Genomic DNA, 17,659 nt, shown 5'->3' on the forward strand with positions numbered 1-17,659 from the left:
AATTTTTTCTTCATTTTAACCCTGGTGAATCTGATGATTATGTGCCTTGGGGTTGCTCTTCTTGAGGAGTATCTTTGTGGTGTTCTCTGCATTTCCTGTATTTGAATGTTGGTGGGCCTTGCTAGGTTGGAGAAGTTCTCCTGGATAATATCCTGAAGAGTGTTTTCTAACTTGGTTTTGTTATCCCCATCACTTTCAGGTACACTGGTCAAGCATAGATTTGGTCTTTTCACATTATCCCATATTTCTTGAAGGCTTTGTTCATTTTTTTCACTCTTTTTTCTCTACTTTTGCCTTCTTGCTTTATTTCATTGAGTTGATCTTCAATATCTGATATTCTTTCTTCTGTTTGATTGATTTGGCTATTGAAACATGTGTATGCTTCACGGAGATCTTGTGCTGTGTTTTTCAGCTCCATCAAGTCGTTTATGTTCTTCTATAAGTTGATTATTCTAGTTAGCATTTCTTGTAACCTTTTTTTCAAGGTTCCTAGTGTTCTTGCATTGGGTTAAAACATGGCCCTTTGGCTTGGAGAAGTTTGTAATTACCCACCTTCTGAAGCCTGCTTCTGTCAATTTGTCACACTCATTTCCATCCAGTTTTGTTCCCTTGCTGCTGAGGGGTTGTGATCCCTTGGAGGAGAAGAGGTATTTTGGGTTTTGGTGATTTCAGCCTTTTTGTGCTGATTCCTTTCCATCTTCATGGATTTATCTACCTTTGGTCTTTGAAGTTAGTGACTTTTGGATGGAGTTTCTGAGTGGACATATTTTCTGTTGATGTTGAAGCTATTTCTTTCTGTTTGTTAATTTTCTTTCTAACAGTTAGACCCCTCTGCTGCAGATCTGCTGGAATTTTCTAGAGGTCCATTCCAGACCCTGCTTGCCTGGGAATCACCTGCGGGGGCTACAGAACAGCAAAGGTTGTTGCCTGTTTCTTCTTCTAGTAGCTGTGTCCCAAAAAGGGAACCTGCCAGATGTCAGCCAGAGCTCTTCTGTATGACATGTCTCCCAGTTAGGATACACAGGGTGGGGAGGGGGTCAGGGAGCCACTTGAGGAGGCAGCCTGTCCCTTAACAGAGCTCAAGCACTGTGCTGGGGGATCCTTGCTCCCTTCAGGGTTGCCATGCAGGGATGTTTAAGTCTGCTGAAGCAGAATTCATAACTGCCCCTTTTCCAAGGTGTTCTGTCCCAGGAAAGTGGGGGCTTTTTAAGTCCCTGATGGGCTGCTGTCTTTTTTTTTTCTGGGATGACCTGCCCAGCAAGAAGGGAATCTACTTGACAGTTTGCCTGCAGAGGCCTCTGCCCAGCTGCTGTGTAAACTTCCCAGCAGCTTTATTTACACAGCCAATGTTGAAACCACTTACTGGGCTCTGCCCAGCTGCTGTGTAAACTTCCCAGTGGCTTTGTTTAGACAGGCAATGTTGAAACCTCTTAGGGAGCCTCACTAATGGTGGAAACCCCTCCCCTCACCAAGCTCTAACTTCCCAGTTTGAGCTCAGACTGCTGTGCTTGTTGTTAGAATTTCAAGCCAGTGGATTTTAGTTTGCCAGTCTCAGTCCCCTTTTTCAGGGAAATGGGTGGTTCTGTCTCACTGGCATTCCAGGTGCCACTTGACTAAAACTGCCACCCAGTTTTCTGCTGGAAACCCAGGCGCTGGCGTTGTAGGCACCGGATGGAGTCTCCTGGTCTGTGGGTTGTGTAAACTGTGGGAAAATTTAGTATCTGAACCAGAGTGCTGGAGTGTCCAGAAAAGTCCCTAATGGCTTTCCTTGGCTGAGAGAGAGAGTTCTCTGGCTGCTTGCACATCCTGAGTGAGGCTATGCCCCACCCTGGTTTGGTTTGCCCACCTTGTGCTGTTCCCACTGTCTAACCAGTTCCAATGAAATGAACCTGGCAGCTCTACTGGAAATGTGGAGATACTCATCTCGTGCACTCTTGCTGGGAACTGCAGACCGGAGCTGTTCCTATTCAGCTGTTTTAACTTGTTGGGGCATGATAATTATTTCTTTTAAGGCATTGCTAAATATTTTGTCTAAATGAAGGAAAAGAAACAAATTGAAAATTCCACACTACACACTGGTCTAGTGATCTCAACATACTTATGGGTTTCTACTAATGATTGTACCGTTTTGGGGCGTTGCTTTCTCAATTTCCTTTTCTTCCTTTTTACCTCATCTCTCAGAATAAATCAAAGGAAACACCAGTCTTTGAAAAAGACTTCTTCTTTTGAGTTAACTTTCTTATATTGGGAACCTTCTAATCTCACTATATTATGTAACATTGGTGTTCACTCTGAAGTATTTCTGAATATATTCCTCTATTCAAAGGAATATACTCTGGGGGAAAAAATAGAGCAAGTTCTTGCCCTCCTGACCATTGAACAGCAAGAGACTGATTATACAATGGGGCTAGAAAAACCTCAAAGTAAACGTGAGTACTTTCTTTCCTTTTAATTTCAAAGAAGCAAATGGAATTATAACTAAATTTTAAAGATATGAATTGATGGTAGTTTTAAAGATTGTTGATGATGATGGGGAGGAGGAGGTGAAAGGAAATAAAGTGATGTTGGTGAAGAGGAAGAACATACAGTCAAATAAGTTAAATAACAGAAACTTCTTTATACAATGTAGATTGGACCAAGAGGGGAGATAAAATATGTAAAAGAGAAATGAGAGGAAAAGAAAGAGGGTACTATGAGAAGATTCTTTTAAAGGCAAAAGAGAAAAGGAAGATGTATAAAACACACTTACACTTATAGTGTATGAGAGGCTCTGATTGTCCCATTTTATGTCTGTCTTAAGTGACACTGGTGACTTTGTATTGTGATAATACTAAATAATATTTTTGATAGATATGTAGAACAAATGCAAGAATATATAAATTAAAATTAAAGTTTAACTTTATCTCATCACCCTCCCATGGCAGACTTCATTAGGATCATGCTTTACAAAGGTCCTAAAACTACCTTTTTAGGTAACAATATTTCTTGGAGATTTTTTGCATCAATATATACTGATTACATGCTTATTTAATTACTACATAGAATGTCATTGTGTGAAGTGACCATAATTTAGAATTTCCACTATTGATGATACAAGTGCAAATATTAGATTCCATTATGTTTTTTCTATTTTGAAAAGTACTGAAATGAATATCTTTTAACATAAATAAGTTCAATTATTTCTATAGGATAAATACCTATAATTGAAATTATTGTGGCAAATGTAATGCATTTCAAAATGGATAAATGTTACTAAATTGATCCTTCTAAAAGGCATTCTTAATTTTACAGTCCAGGCAGCAGCATTTATTTTCTCACCAAGTGTGCTTATTTCCCCTCAGTCTTGCCAACACTGCATATATTTAATTTACTTTAAAAATCTGATATGTGAAAAGTTATACCACAATCTTTTAGTTTACAGTTCCCTGATTGGGCATATTTTTGTTTGATTAGTATCTATTTATAACTTCAGCAAATTAAAACTTCAGCAAATTTCCTGCTCGAAGTTTTGCTTAGTTTTCTAGTTGACTTTGAAATTCTTTATACAGTCTGGATATTAATACTGTGACAAGACTTTTCTTTCATATGTTACTTATCTTTAATATTGTTTGTGTTATATAGAAGTTTTAATTTTTATGTACCCAAATTATAAATTTTAATGGCTTTTGTATTTTTTATCCTACTTATAAACTTCTTTTCCCAAATTACCAAAAAACATATTTTCTTTCTTATTTATTCAATAAGCTCTAAAATTGATTTATTTGGAGAAAATATTTATGCTTTTTCTAGATCTAAAATATGTTGTTTGTTTTCATTTTTAGATTGCTCCTTTGTAGAATTAGCTTCCCTAGCTTGTCTTTGAGAGGAGGTTAATCTCTATTTTTCTTGCAGACCTAATGGAAGGAGGCATGCATTTCCAGCTGATCCCTTGGGTTATTGCTATAGTTTTCATCTTACTTCTCGGTTCCTGTTTTATTGCCAGTTGTTTGGGTAAGTTATTAGCCAAAGTAGGATATATCTTGAATTATTTTTTCCAAACATCTTTTCTGCAGTTGCTCTAAGCCTTTTGCTATCTTGATTTTTTTTAACATAACCTATCTATAATGTCTTCAGAGTCTTGTGTTCAATATTCAGAGCTACATTGTTTACCTTCTGTCTTTTGATGGTGCTACCTTGTGACAGAGAATGACAGATGGAATTTAAATCATTTTCTGTACATGTAAAAGATGGTTACTATAGTAAATTTCTGCCCATTTTGGACTGGGATTACAAAAGGATATATCTTATGAATAAAGAGTAAACAGCAGAAAAATAACTTTCAGATAGACTGGCTTTGAAAAGAACAAGGTTGGAAGAATTGTTCTCTCTTTCTTTTCTTCCTTTCTTTTGACCTCTTTATTGATATAAAATTGACATATAAAAACCTGCACATATTTAATGTATACATCTCAATTTGGGAGGTAAATATACAGCCTTGAAAACATCACCATCATTAAAGCCATTGGAAGACATTCTTTCTGATATAAAAAAATAATTATAATTAAAGTAATATGGTATAGGTGCAAGGCAAAAAGACTAGAGGAAAATAAAGGAGAGCTTGGTTACAGATACTGCATGTATATAAGACTCTTCATATAGAACAAAAGATGATAGCTCAGAGTTATGGGAAAAGAACAGTTTTATTTAATTAATGTTGCAGAGCCCATTGATTATTTATATTTAAAAGATGAAATTGGTCTCCTGCATCATACTATATACAAAAACAAATCTAGAGTGGATTATTGTGCAAAATGTGAAAAGTAAATCAATAAAGCTTTAAGAAGATAAATGGAGAATATCCTCATGACATTAAGGCCGAGAACAATTTCTTAAACAAGTCACAAAATGCACTAGAAAATAAACATTGACAAATTATACTACATTAAAATGAGTTACTGTACAACAAAACATACTACTTACAGTGAAAACAAGCCATAGGAGAAGATACTTGTAATGTTTATTATTAGTAAATAATTCACATGCAGAGTATATAAAATTTTTTCAAACCAATAGGAAAATATTTACAATAAAAACAGTGTGCAAAGTCTTAAATAGGTACTAAAAAAAGAGAAAATGAAATGTCTAAAAAACACACAAAAGTGCCAGGCTCATTAATTATCAGGGAAATGCAAATACAACACACAATAAGACTCTTTGCACACATAACAGGATGGCAACAATTAAAAAGTCTGGCCCTACCAGGTATTGATGATGCCAGGGAGCAAATGGACCTCTAATGAATTGCTTCTGGTGGAGTTTAGGCATTGCAACCAGTTTGGAAAAGTTGGTCACTATCATAGTTTACAATATTCATACCCCATTGCCTGCAGTTCCACTCCTACATATATGCCCTACAGAAATGCATACTGATGTGCTCCACAATGCATGGTCAAAAATGCTCAGAAGACCATAATTCACAGTAGCCAAACCCTGGAAACAATTCAAACATCTAATAGGAGTAGAATAGATAAATATATTTCATTTCGGGAGGACTTAAGATGGCGCTGTGAGAACAACCCAGGATCAGAGCTCACGTTGAATCCGCAAACGGTGAGTCAGAGCTGCATTTCCAGACTGATCTTTGTTGCCCACAGAACGGGGAAACTCCCAAGTATAAAAAAGACACGGGAGGCCAGGCAGTAGGTCTGCCTGGAGAAGCCGGCAGCCGGGGCGGCGGCGGCCGGCCCTACCCAGCAATCCCCACAGGGTGCACTTGTCCGGGTGCCCTGTTGAACTGGCAACCTGAGACCTGAGAGGGCTGGACTTGAGACTGAATGAGACTTGGACAGTAGGCCAGCCCAGGGGATTGCAGGAACAGATTGTTTGGGATACCCAGTGGGACGAAAAAAACCGCGATTTCAAACTATCCCAAGCAGACAGTCCGAGACACTCTGTGGGGGAGGGGCGTCCACCGCTACCAAGGCAACCCGCCCGAACTGAGATACACGCCCACTGCTGACGCAGCCAGCCGTGGCCGAGGCAACCTGCCCCAACTGAGATACACGCCCACTGCTGATGCAGCCAGCCGGTGCCGAGGCAACCCATCCCTACTGAGATACAAGCCCACTGCTGACGCAGCCTGCCATTGCTGAGGCAACACGCTACAATGAAGAGACTCCACAGCAGGGCGTGGCAGAGACCACAGCAGAGCCTGCAGGAACAGGGTGAATCACACAACAGCAGGGCGGAGCCTCGGCAGCCAAACAGTGGCTAGTCTGCCTTCTAGCTGGGCAGGACACCTCATTGGACATCCAAAAATAAAGCCCAAGCCCCTCAACACAGAGCATTTGAGAAAAAAAAAAGCGTTTTTTAATGAGCTCTGTTGCAGCAGAATCAAACATAGCAGGCTAACAGCCCTGAATGAACAACAGAGCGCACAGCTCAGCAATTAAGCCCCTATAAAGTACAAACTGTCTCCTCAAGCAGCTCCCTGACCCCTCTATATCCAAAAGACTGACATTAGGCAGGCATCATCCTGGGACAAAGATAGCAGAAAAAGAAACTGGTAGCATCCCACGCTGTGCCACAGATGCTAGAGGTGCACCCCAGACAAGCAGGGTCTGGAGCAGACCTCAGCAGTCGTACAGCGAAGGGGCTAGACTGGTAGAAGGAAAACCAAGCAAAAGAAATACTTCATCATCAACACTCTGGGTGTACACTCAGAGACCCAATCGAAAAGTCAGCAACTACACAGACGACCAGTGGACAAATCCACAAAGATGTGAAAAAACCAGCGCAAAAAGGAGGAAAACACCCGAAACCAGAACACCTCGCCTCCTAGAAAGGACCAAAACTCCTCACCAGCAAGGGAACAAAGCTGGACGGAGAATGACTGTGATGAAATGATGGAATCAGACTTCAGAAGATGGATAATGAGAAACTTTTGTGAGCTAAAAGATCATGTATTAAATCAATGCAAAGAAACTAAGAACCTTGAAAAAAGATTTGAAAAAAGATTCGAGGAAATGATAACAAGAATGGATACCTTAGAGAGGAATATGAATGAATTAAAGGAGCTGAAAAACACAATACGAGAACTTCGCGAAGCAAACGCAAGTTTCAATAGCCGAATTGACCAAGCAGAAGAAAGAATATCTGAAGTCGAAGACCAACTCAATGAAATAAAACGAGAAACCAAGATCAGAGAAAAAAGCGCAAAAAGGAATGAACAAAGTCTCCAAGAAATGTGGGACTATGTGAAAAGACCTAACCTACGTTTGATAGGTGTACCAGACGGGGACGAAGAGAATGAATCCAAGCTGGAAAATACTCTTCAGGACATCATCCAGGAAAATTTCCCCCACCTAGCAAAACAGGCCAACACTCAATTGCAGGAAATACAGAGAACATCACAAAGATATTCCGCAAGAAGAGCAACCCCAAGGCACATAATCGTCAGATTCAACAGGGTTGAAATAAAGGAGAGAATACTAAGGGCAGCCAGAGAGAAAGGTCGGGTCACCCACAAAGGGAAGCCCATCAGACTCACAGCAGATCTCTTGGCAGAAACACTACAAGCCAGAAGAGAGTGGGGGCCAATATTCAACATCCTTAAAGAAAAGAACTTTCAACCCAGAATTTCATATCCAGCCAAACTGAGCTTCAGAAGTGAAGGAAGAATAAAATCCTTTGTGAACAAGCAAGTACTCAGAGATTTTGTCACCACCAGGCCTGCTTTACAAGAGCTCCTAAAAGAGGCACTACACATCGAAAGGATCAACCAGTACCAGCCATTCCAAAATCACACTGAATGCTAAAGAGCTCCAAAATAATGAAGAATCTACAACAACTAACAGGCAAAACAGCCACTTAGCATCAAAATGGCAGTATCAAATTCACACATAACAATATTAACCCTAAATGAAAATGGACTAAATGCACCAATCAAAAGACACAGACTGGCAAATTGGATAAAAATCCAAAACCCATCAGTGTGCTGTATCCAGGAAACCCATCTCACATGCAAGGATACACAAAGGCTCAAAATAAAGGGATGGAGGAAGATTTACCAAGCTAATGGAAAGCAAAAAAAAGCAGGAGTTGCAATTCTCATCTCTGATAAAATAGACTTTAAAGCAACAAAGATCAAAAGAGACAAAGAAGGCCATTACATAATGATAAAAGGATCAATACAACAAGAAGAGCTAACCATCCTAAACATATATGGACCCAATGCAGGAGCACCCAGATACATAAGGCAAGTTCTTAATGACTTACAAAAGGACTTAGACTCCCACACAATAATAGTGGGAGACTTTAACACTCCACTGTCAATACTAGACAGATCAACCAGACAGAAAATCAACAAGGATATCCAGGGCTTGAACTCAGACCTGGAGCAAGCAAACCTGATAGACATTTACAGAACTCTCCACCCCAGATACACAGAATACACATTCTTCTCAGCACCACATCACACCTACTCTAAAATTGACCACATAATTGGAAGTAAAGCACTGCTCAACAAATGCAAAACAACTGAAATAATAACAAACAGCCTCTCAGACCATAGTGCAATCAAGTTAGAACTCAGAATACAGAAACCAACCCAAAACCGCACAGCTTCATGGAAACTGAACAACTGGCTCTTGAATGTTGACTGGGTAAACAATGAAATGAAGGATGAAATAAAGAAGTTCTTCGAAACCAATGAGAACGAAGACACAACATGCCAGAACCTCTGGGACACATGTAAAGCAGTCTCTAGAGGAAAGTATATAGCAATAAGTGCCCATATGAGGAGAATGGAGAGATCCAAAATTGACATCCTATCGTCAAAATTGAAAGAGCTAGAGGAGCAAGATCAAAAAAACTCAAAACCCAGCAGAAGACAAGAAATAACTAAGATCAGAGCTGAGCTGAAGGATATTGAGACACGAAAAACCCTTCAAAAAATCAATAAATCTAAGAGCTGTTTTTTTTTAAGATCAACAAAATAGACAGACCACTAGCCAGATTGATTAAAAATAAAAGAGAGAACAACCAGATAGATGCAATAAAAAATGATAAAGGGGAAATCACCACAGATTCCACAGAAATTCAAACCATCATCAGAGAATATTACAAACAACTCTATGCACATAAACTAGTAAACCTGGAAGAAATGGATAAATTCCTGGACTCCTGTGTCCTCCCAAGCCTAAACCAGGAGGAAGCTGAAACTATGAATAGACCAATAACAAGGTCTGAAGTCAAGGCAGCAAGTAAGAGCCTACCACACAAAAAAAGCCCAGGTCCAGACGGGTTCACAGCCGAATTCTACCAGACACACAAGGAGGAGCTGGTACCATTCCTTCTAAAACTATTTCAAACAATCCAAAAAGAGGGAATAGTTCCCAAACCATTTTATGAGACCAACATCATCCTGATACCAAAACCTGGCAGAGACCCAACAAGAAAAGAAAACTTCAGGCCAATATCCATGATGAACATAGATGCAAAAATCTTCAATAAAATATTGGCAAGCCGATTGCAACAGCAAATCAAAAAACTTATTCATCATGATCAAGTAGGATTCATCCCAGGGATGCAAGGCTGGTTCAACATACACAACTCTACCAACGTAATTCACCACATAAACAGAACCAAAAACAAAAACCACATGATTATATCAATTGACGCAGAGAAGGCATTTGACAAAATTCAACAGCCCTTTATGCTAAAAACCCTCAATAAACTCGGTATCGATGGAACGTATCTCAAAGTAATAAAAGCTATTTATGACAAACCAACAGCCAATATCATACTGAATGGGCAAAAACTGGAAGCATTCCCTTTAAAATCTGGCACTAGACAAGGATGCCCTCTGTCACCACTCCTATTCAATATAGTACTGGAAGTTCTAGCCAGAGCAATCAGGCAAGAAAAAGAAATAAAGGGTATTCAAATAGGAAAGGTGGAAGCCAAATTGTCTCTATTTGCAGATGACATGATAGTATACCTAGAAGACCCCATCGCCTCAGCCCAAAAACTCCTGAAACTGATAAGCAACTTCAGCAGTCTCAGGATATAAAATCAATGTGCAAAAATCACAAGCATTCGTCTACACCAATAACAGACTTAAAGAAAGCCAAATCAAGAGCGAACTGCCATTCACAATTGCTACAAAAAAAATAAAATACCTTGGAATACAACTCACAAGGAACGTAAGGGACCTCTTCAAGGAGAACTACAAACCACTGCTCAACGAAATCAGAGAGGACACAAACAGATGGAGAAACATTCCATGTTCATGGTTAGGAAGAATTAATATCGTGAAAATGGCTATACTGCCCAAAGTAATTTACAGAATCAACGCTATCCCCATCAAGCTACCATTGACTTTCTTCACAGAACTGGAAAAAACCACCATGAACTTCATATGGAACCAAAAGAGAGCCCGCATAGCCAAGTCGATTCTAAGCAAAAAGAACACAGCGGGGGGCATCACACTACCGGATTTCAAACTATACTACAAGGCTACAGTAATCAAAACAGCATTGTACTGGTACCAAAACAGAGATATAGACCAATGGAACAAAACAGAGGAACTGGAGGCAACACAACATACATACAACTATACAATCTTTGATAAACCTGACAAAAACAAGCAATGGGGAAAGGATTCCATGTTTAACAAATGGTGTTGGAAAAACTGGCTAGCCATGTGCAGAAAGCAGAAACTGTACCCCTTCCTGACACCTTACACTAAAATTAACTCCAGATGGATTAAAGACTTAAACATAAGACCTGGCACCATAAAAACCCTAGAAGGAAATCTAGGCATAACTATCCAGGACATAGGAGTAGGCAAGGACTTCATGAACAAAACACCAAAAGCATTGGCAACAAAAGCCAAAATAGACAAATGGGACCTAATGAAACTCCACAGCTTCTGCACGGCAAAAGAAACAGTCACTAGAGCAGATCAGCAACCAACAGAATGGGAAAAAATTTTCGCAGTCTACCCATCTGACAAAGGGCTGATATCCAGAATTTACAAAGAACTCAAACAGATTTACAGGAAAAAAACAAACAAGCCCATTCAAAAGTGGGCAAAGGATATGAACAGATACTTTACGAAAGAAGACATATATGAGGCCAACAATCATATGAAAAAATGCTCATCGTCACTGGTCATCAGAGAGATGCAAATCAAAACCACATTGAGGTACCATCTCACGCCAGTTAGAATGGCGATCATTAAAAAATCTGGAGACAACAGATGCTGGAGAGGATGTGGAGAAAAAGGAACACTTTTACACTGTTGGTGGGAGTGTAAATTAGTTCAACCATTGTGGAAGACAGTGTGGCGATTCCTCAAGGCCTTAGAAATAGAAATTCCATTTGACCCAGCAATCCCATTACTGGGTATATATCCAAAAGACTATAAATCGTTCTACTATAAGGACACATGTACACGAATGTTCATTGCAGCACTGTTTACAATAGCAAAGACCTGGAACCAACCCAAATGCCCATTGATGATAGACTGGACTGGGAAAATGTGGCACATATACACTATGGAATATTATGCAGCAATCAGAAATGATGAGTTTGTGTAGTTTGTAGGGACATGGATGAATCTGGAGAACATCATCCTCAGCAAACTGACACAAGAACAGAAAATGAAACACCGCATATTCTCACTCATAGGTGGATGATGAAAAATGAGAACACATGGACACAGAAAGGGGAGTACTAAACACTGGGGTCTATTGGGGGGAAAAGGGGAGGGCCAGTGGGAGGGGAAGGTGGGAAGGGATAGCCTGGGGAGAAATGCCAAATGTGGGTGAAGGGGAAAAGAAAAGCAAAGCACACTGCCATGTGTGTACCTACGCAACTGTCTTGCATGCTCTGCTCATGTACCCCAAAACCTATAATCCAATAAAAAATTAAAAAAAAAATAAGTAAATAAAAAAATATATTTCATTTCATGAAGACAATAGTTCACTTACAGCAATGAAAATACATGAATTATAGCTGGCATGTAACAAAATAGATAAATTTCAGAAACAATGCTAAAAAAAGATGGAAACAGAATATATACTGTGTGATTGCCATTCAAAAACAGGCAGATCTGATCTATAGGGGACATGTTAGTAAGTGATAAAATTGTGAAGCAGAGCACAGTGGTTACCTTTAAAGGAGAGGGAGTGAGAGTTGCATTTGAGATACAAAGAGTACCTGGGGTTTTGGCAGTATTCTCTTTCTTGAGCTGAGCTTAGTTTTCTTGAGGTTAGTTGTTACCTGGAGTGTTCACCTTACAATAATTTGCTAAACTATTTTCCACTTTTATACATTTGTTTATATTTCAAGGTGAAAGTATTTTAGAAATGCTTAAGGTTCTTACAACCCAGTGCTCACCAAAAGCCTCTACTCTAATACAAATTTTGATAGAAAAACATGCTTACAAGCATGTGCACATAAAAGTTTGCAAAACTCCTATAAAGCACAAAATAGACAATATGATAATAAAAATATTAATTTTCAACAATTATTTTCAACCAATTCACCTGGAGCTGAAGCAAACAAGCTGCATAGAAAGAAAAGAGAATATGAGGGCTTTAACTATCAGGATATGAGAAAGGTTAAGGAGGTTAGCCCCTGTTTCCCTTATTAGTGTTTATATAGAAAAAGGAACCTAACTTGCTTTTATCTTTGACAGTGACTCACCACAACTTTTCACGCTGTAAGGGAGGCACAGGAGTGAACAAGTTAGAGCACCATGCAAAGCTCACTTGCATCAAAGAGAAATCAGAACTGAAAAGTGCTGAAGGTAGAGAGCATAAGAGAATTTTTCTTTTAATTTCCATTTTCATTGAAATTCATAATTTGACTTAAGGAATGTCAATAGTGAACCGGGAAGGATTAAAATAGCATAAGATGAGAATCTGGCATAGGAGTACATAACAATACATTAAGATAGAATAATTTCTCATTACTGTAATCAGTTAATAACTGGAGAATATGGCTTAACAGATTGATGGGTTCTTTTTGACATCCCAAATGTAACATTAATCAAATTGAATTTTTCTTTGATTCCGATATATCATAAAGACAGGTTCCTCCTAGAATATATTGCTTTGCTGACATGTCTTTATTTCTTTTATTATTGTAGAATGTGTCATCTCATTTGGGAGAATGGGAGAGTGCTTGAGGTTTACTAGGTTCTTTACCCCCTTTAGGTAAAATATCCTGCAAAAGCTTTGTAATGGAAACATTTTAAATATGAAAGTCAGCAGATGTAGAAACATTGAATAATATTCATGCTTTCTAAGATAATGTTTTATAATTTTCTCATAGTCATTATGTGGTTTCCAATACTTATGTTTAGAAGATATTTAGGAATGCAATTTTTAGGATCTTTTGGCAGGACAGAATAATTTTGGTAATCTTGATATTATTCTCACAAATATAAATTGAATATTAGGTAGAATAGTTATGCAATCTGTTATAGATGAAATGCTCTTTTGCTACCAATTTCCATTTTAATTTTCACCCGAGGGAGCACCTGGAACTGTTGTCCTGTTGGCTGGAGAGCCTTCCAGTGCAACTGCTATTTTCCTCTTACTGACAACAAGACATGGGCTGAGAGTGAAAGGAACTGTTCAGGGATGGGGGCTCATCTGATGACCATCAGCACAGAAGCTGAGCAGGTGTGTTGGGAGGATCACATCAGTTTCTCTGCTGGTTTGAATCTCTTTGTGGAAAAAGAGGAATTTCTCTGTCTTGCAATGCCTCTGTCTGTTTTCATCTGCTCCATCTGCCTGGAAAGCCCTTTCTTCCTCTTCAAGTTTTTGTCTTCTGGCCAACTTCTTTTGGTCTTTATGTATTTGATTAATATGTTATCTTCTCCACAAAGCTATCCTAACTACCTTCTGCATTCTACCCCTTCTTTTTCTAAGTAGGGGGTACTTCTGTGGGACTTTGTACACAATGAGATCATGGCATTTACTCTACTCCACTGTAACTGTGTTTACTGCTCCATCTCTTCCAGTGACTCCTCCTAGGTGGGCAGCTGGAACTATGCTCTACTCACCTTTGCATTTCCAATGTCCTGTGCAGTGTGAAGCACACTGGATAGGTCTTGATAAATGTTTGGTTAGTAGGTGAATAAATGACTGGCTAATCAGGACTGAACTAGCTTCTCAGGATAAAGTATAGAAAAAATAGTTCCAATGTATGGATCTAACAATAAGTAAAGAAATATTAGGGTAAATTCTTTAAAGGCTGAAATTTATTTTCTTATATAATATGTTTCCACTTATGTACCATGACTCAGGTCCTTTTTCTTGATTAATAGTTTCCTCAAGGAGTTTGTCTCCATAGCTTTACGATCCATAGGTTCAGTGATTCTGAATAAAATGGAATTTAATGAAATATGCACACAATTAAAGAAGGTGATATTAAAAACAAAACCTCTTTAAAATTCTAATCCTATCAAGCATTATGCTAAAAGGGTTGTAGGTATGACCTCACTTAATCTTCATAGTAACTCTATGAAGTATTTGGAGTTGTCCCTTCTGAAGATGAAAGCACTGGGGTTTGGTGAGACTGAAGCACTTAAATTACAAGCAGGATTTGAAAACAGATCTACCTGATGCCAGAGCTTTTGTGCTTAACCAGTAAACTAGTTGACATCTTTCCTCTTTTTCCAACATAATAGCCATCACCTGACTCATGCAAATATATTGACATTTATATTTTTGTGCAGAACTTTATTATTCAATTTTTGGATAGACGGTTTTCCTATTTCCTTGGACTTAGAAATGAGAACGCCGAAGGTCAGTGGCGCTGGGTGGACCAGATGCCATTTAACCCACGCATAGTGTGAGTATATTGAGTGGGGCTAAGGGGATTTATGAGCAAAGGTTAGAAGATGGTAGCAAGAAACATCCATTTTGAAGGTACATTGATATAAGAATGTTAGGAGAGAGCACTGTAGGTTGAGTAATCTCCATATGCTATGTCCCAGTTCCAGAATGGTTCTGTGATTTCCATGAAATTATCAGTATTCTTATTTGTACAATGTCAATAATGAAAGAATGAATAGCATGGAAGTGATATAAAAATTGTTTTAGGCTTGACATTTAAATAAACAATATAAGCAATAAAGATTGAATTAGAATTAAAATCTTCTCAGTTTTTTTTCTTGAAGCCAATATTATTTAGTAAAAATATAATGCAAAACCACCTGTGCAATTTAAAATTTTTTGGCAGCCATATTGAGAAAGTAAAAAGAAGCAAGTGAAATGTATTTTAATAATGCATTAATGATGTATGTAACCCAGTATATAGAAATCTTACCATTTCAACATGTGATCAATATAAAATTATTACTGAGATGTTTGACATTCTTTATTGGTACTAACTCTTCAAAATATAGTGTGCACTTAAGACTTAAAGCACATTTCTTTTTTTTAAAATGTTTTTCCTTTATTCAGAGTTTGAAAGAAATCATATTTACAATTATTGACTTTTAAAATTTACTCAGTGGGATCAACAAGTACACATATCATATAGACATGTCTGGGGACACTTAAAGCACATTTCAATTCAGAGTAGCAACATTTCAAGTGCTCAGTAGCTACAACTGTCTAGTGACTATAGTATTAGTGCAGGTCTAAACTGTTCACTAGGGACATTTTTCTGAATTGTCTCCTAATATATCTATATGTAATCTATGTCTATAATTTACATTATCTATATATACTTATATATCTCTATCTATGTTGTTTTTCTTTCAGATTCTGGCATGAGAATGAACCCAACAACAATCAGGGAGAAAACTGTGTTGTTCTTGTTTATAACCAAGATAAATGGGCCTGGAATGATGTTCCTTGTAACTTTGAAGCAAGTAGGATTTGTAAAATACCTGGAACAACTTTCAACTAGAAACCCACAAAGTGGTGCTTGTGATGGAGAGAGAAAAGAACCAATTAGAATAGGGCAGAATGTGCATGCATCATTGGAACACAGAAAACATGCTGGGTCATAGAGCATTGTTAGTCATGATGGTCTTTTTTATTTTGTCTGATTCATTCAAGACGCTGTATGTGTGTGTATGTGTGTGTGTGTGTGTAGATAATGTGGTTTGTGTATGGTGTTTGATGGAAGGAATAATCTTTCTTTGCTTTCTTAGGAGTATTTCAAGGTGTTTACTCTTCAATTGATGTGCACTGAATGCATATTTAGAAGAATGGTTTGAATAATGCAATCTTCTTCTCATTTTCCACTTGCTCAGATTCTTAGCTCTTCAAATTCAAAGTTGGAATATTCTAACTGGTAGTGGTGCATCATTTTTAACACAAATATGTACTTTATTTTTAAACCACACTTTTTAATTGTTTAATGCTTCATTTTCAGACTTTTTAATATCAGTCATTACATTTGCATTCTATGAGCAAAATTTTTCCAGAACAACAGTGTGGAATAGTTCTGAATTATGGTATTGTACAGATAGAAAAAAGTCCAAATGCCTTTTAAAAAGTTTACTTCTTACTCCACCCAACACTCTTTGCAAAGCAGGAATTCTTTGTAAGACACCTTAAACAAAGCCCTTCAATTCTATAGCAGAGGAAATAAAAATCCTCGGAAGGCAAAGGGCTCACCTTCACATTGCTATTTCATGACAGACCCAGCTGTGTTTCATTAGAGATAAAATGCATTCCCTTTGGTATCACAGGAAGTTACTGGGAATGACTTGGCTTCATTACTTAGCTAATGACTGGATACAATTTCTTAATTATTTGAAGTAACATTGTATTCATGTTTACATTTTTAATTTGAATAGAAAATGATGTTTTCAACCCATTTATACAAATTTTTTATGTTTCTTTAGAGCTGTATTGCTAGTTTAAACTAGCAAGGAAGTCATTGTTCTGACAGCCAGAAATGATGCTTTTCTGATGCATGTAGTATGAATTGTGAAAGGCAGTCACATCCAACTTTAATAAAGTATGGTGGTCTTTCCTAAAATTCTCAATTCGTTAATTTTTCCTGGATCTAAGCTGGAAAATGCCAAGCAATGGCTTTTTAACCTAACTTTCCTACTACTACTTTTAAAAATAGTATTTATTTTGTAAATTAGTTGTTGATTTTTTGGGTTTGAAATATTGGTGTTTGATTATGTGTGGTGGTGGTGGTGGTGGTGTGTGTGTGTGTGTAGCTGTGTTAAAAGCTGATACTTCCAGCTGAAATGGTGCTGAATAACTTTGATTGTGTTTGCCATATTCACTAAATTACCTAGCATGAAACCTACAAAACTTGCTGAAATAACTTTATGTAAATGCTAATGGGATTTGTATAGTTAATACTATCCATTTTTAGTTTGTAGAAAACTATATATAGGTAGTGATTCAGTTGTCAATAAAATGTGATCTCCTTGTGATTTTATTCATCTATGCCTGTATTTGTGATCTATTTCTCCCAATGCTGATCGCCTTTTATTACCTCTATGGCTACCACTATAGATCAACCTACCACCTTGCTCACCTACATTATTGCAATGACCTTTGACCTTTGGATTTGTCTCCCTGCATCCACCCTGCTATGGTTTGAATGGCCCTTCCAAAACTCATATTGAAACATAATCCCAACTGTGGCAGTATTGAAAGGTGTGGCTTTTCTTTTAAGTAAC

At 37.9% G+C, this 17,659-nt stretch overlaps 1 protein-coding gene across 1 annotated transcript; it reads left to right on the forward strand.

Annotated features, from left to right (window-relative positions):
* Nucleotides 1–2,172: 2,172 nt before the first annotated feature.
* On the forward strand, nt 2,173–17,419 carry CLEC4D (C-type lectin domain family 4 member D). Its single transcript, XM_009003551.6, has 6 exons — nt 2,173–2,429; nt 3,892–3,990; nt 12,686–12,796; nt 13,525–13,676; nt 14,735–14,850; nt 15,768–17,419. Exons 1-6 carry the CDS (start codon nt 2,402–2,404, stop codon nt 15,913–15,915), a joined length of 654 nt encoding a protein of 217 aa, XP_009001799.3. The 5' UTR covers nt 2,173–2,401; the 3' UTR covers nt 15,916–17,419.
* The last annotated feature ends 240 nt before the right edge of the window (nt 17,420–17,659 follow it).

This window comes from Callithrix jacchus, chromosome 9 (genome assembly GCF_049354715.1).
Source record: "Callithrix jacchus isolate 240 chromosome 9, calJac240_pri, whole genome shotgun sequence".
Classification (NCBI taxonomy): Eukaryota; Metazoa; Chordata; class Mammalia; order Primates; family Cebidae; genus Callithrix; species Callithrix jacchus.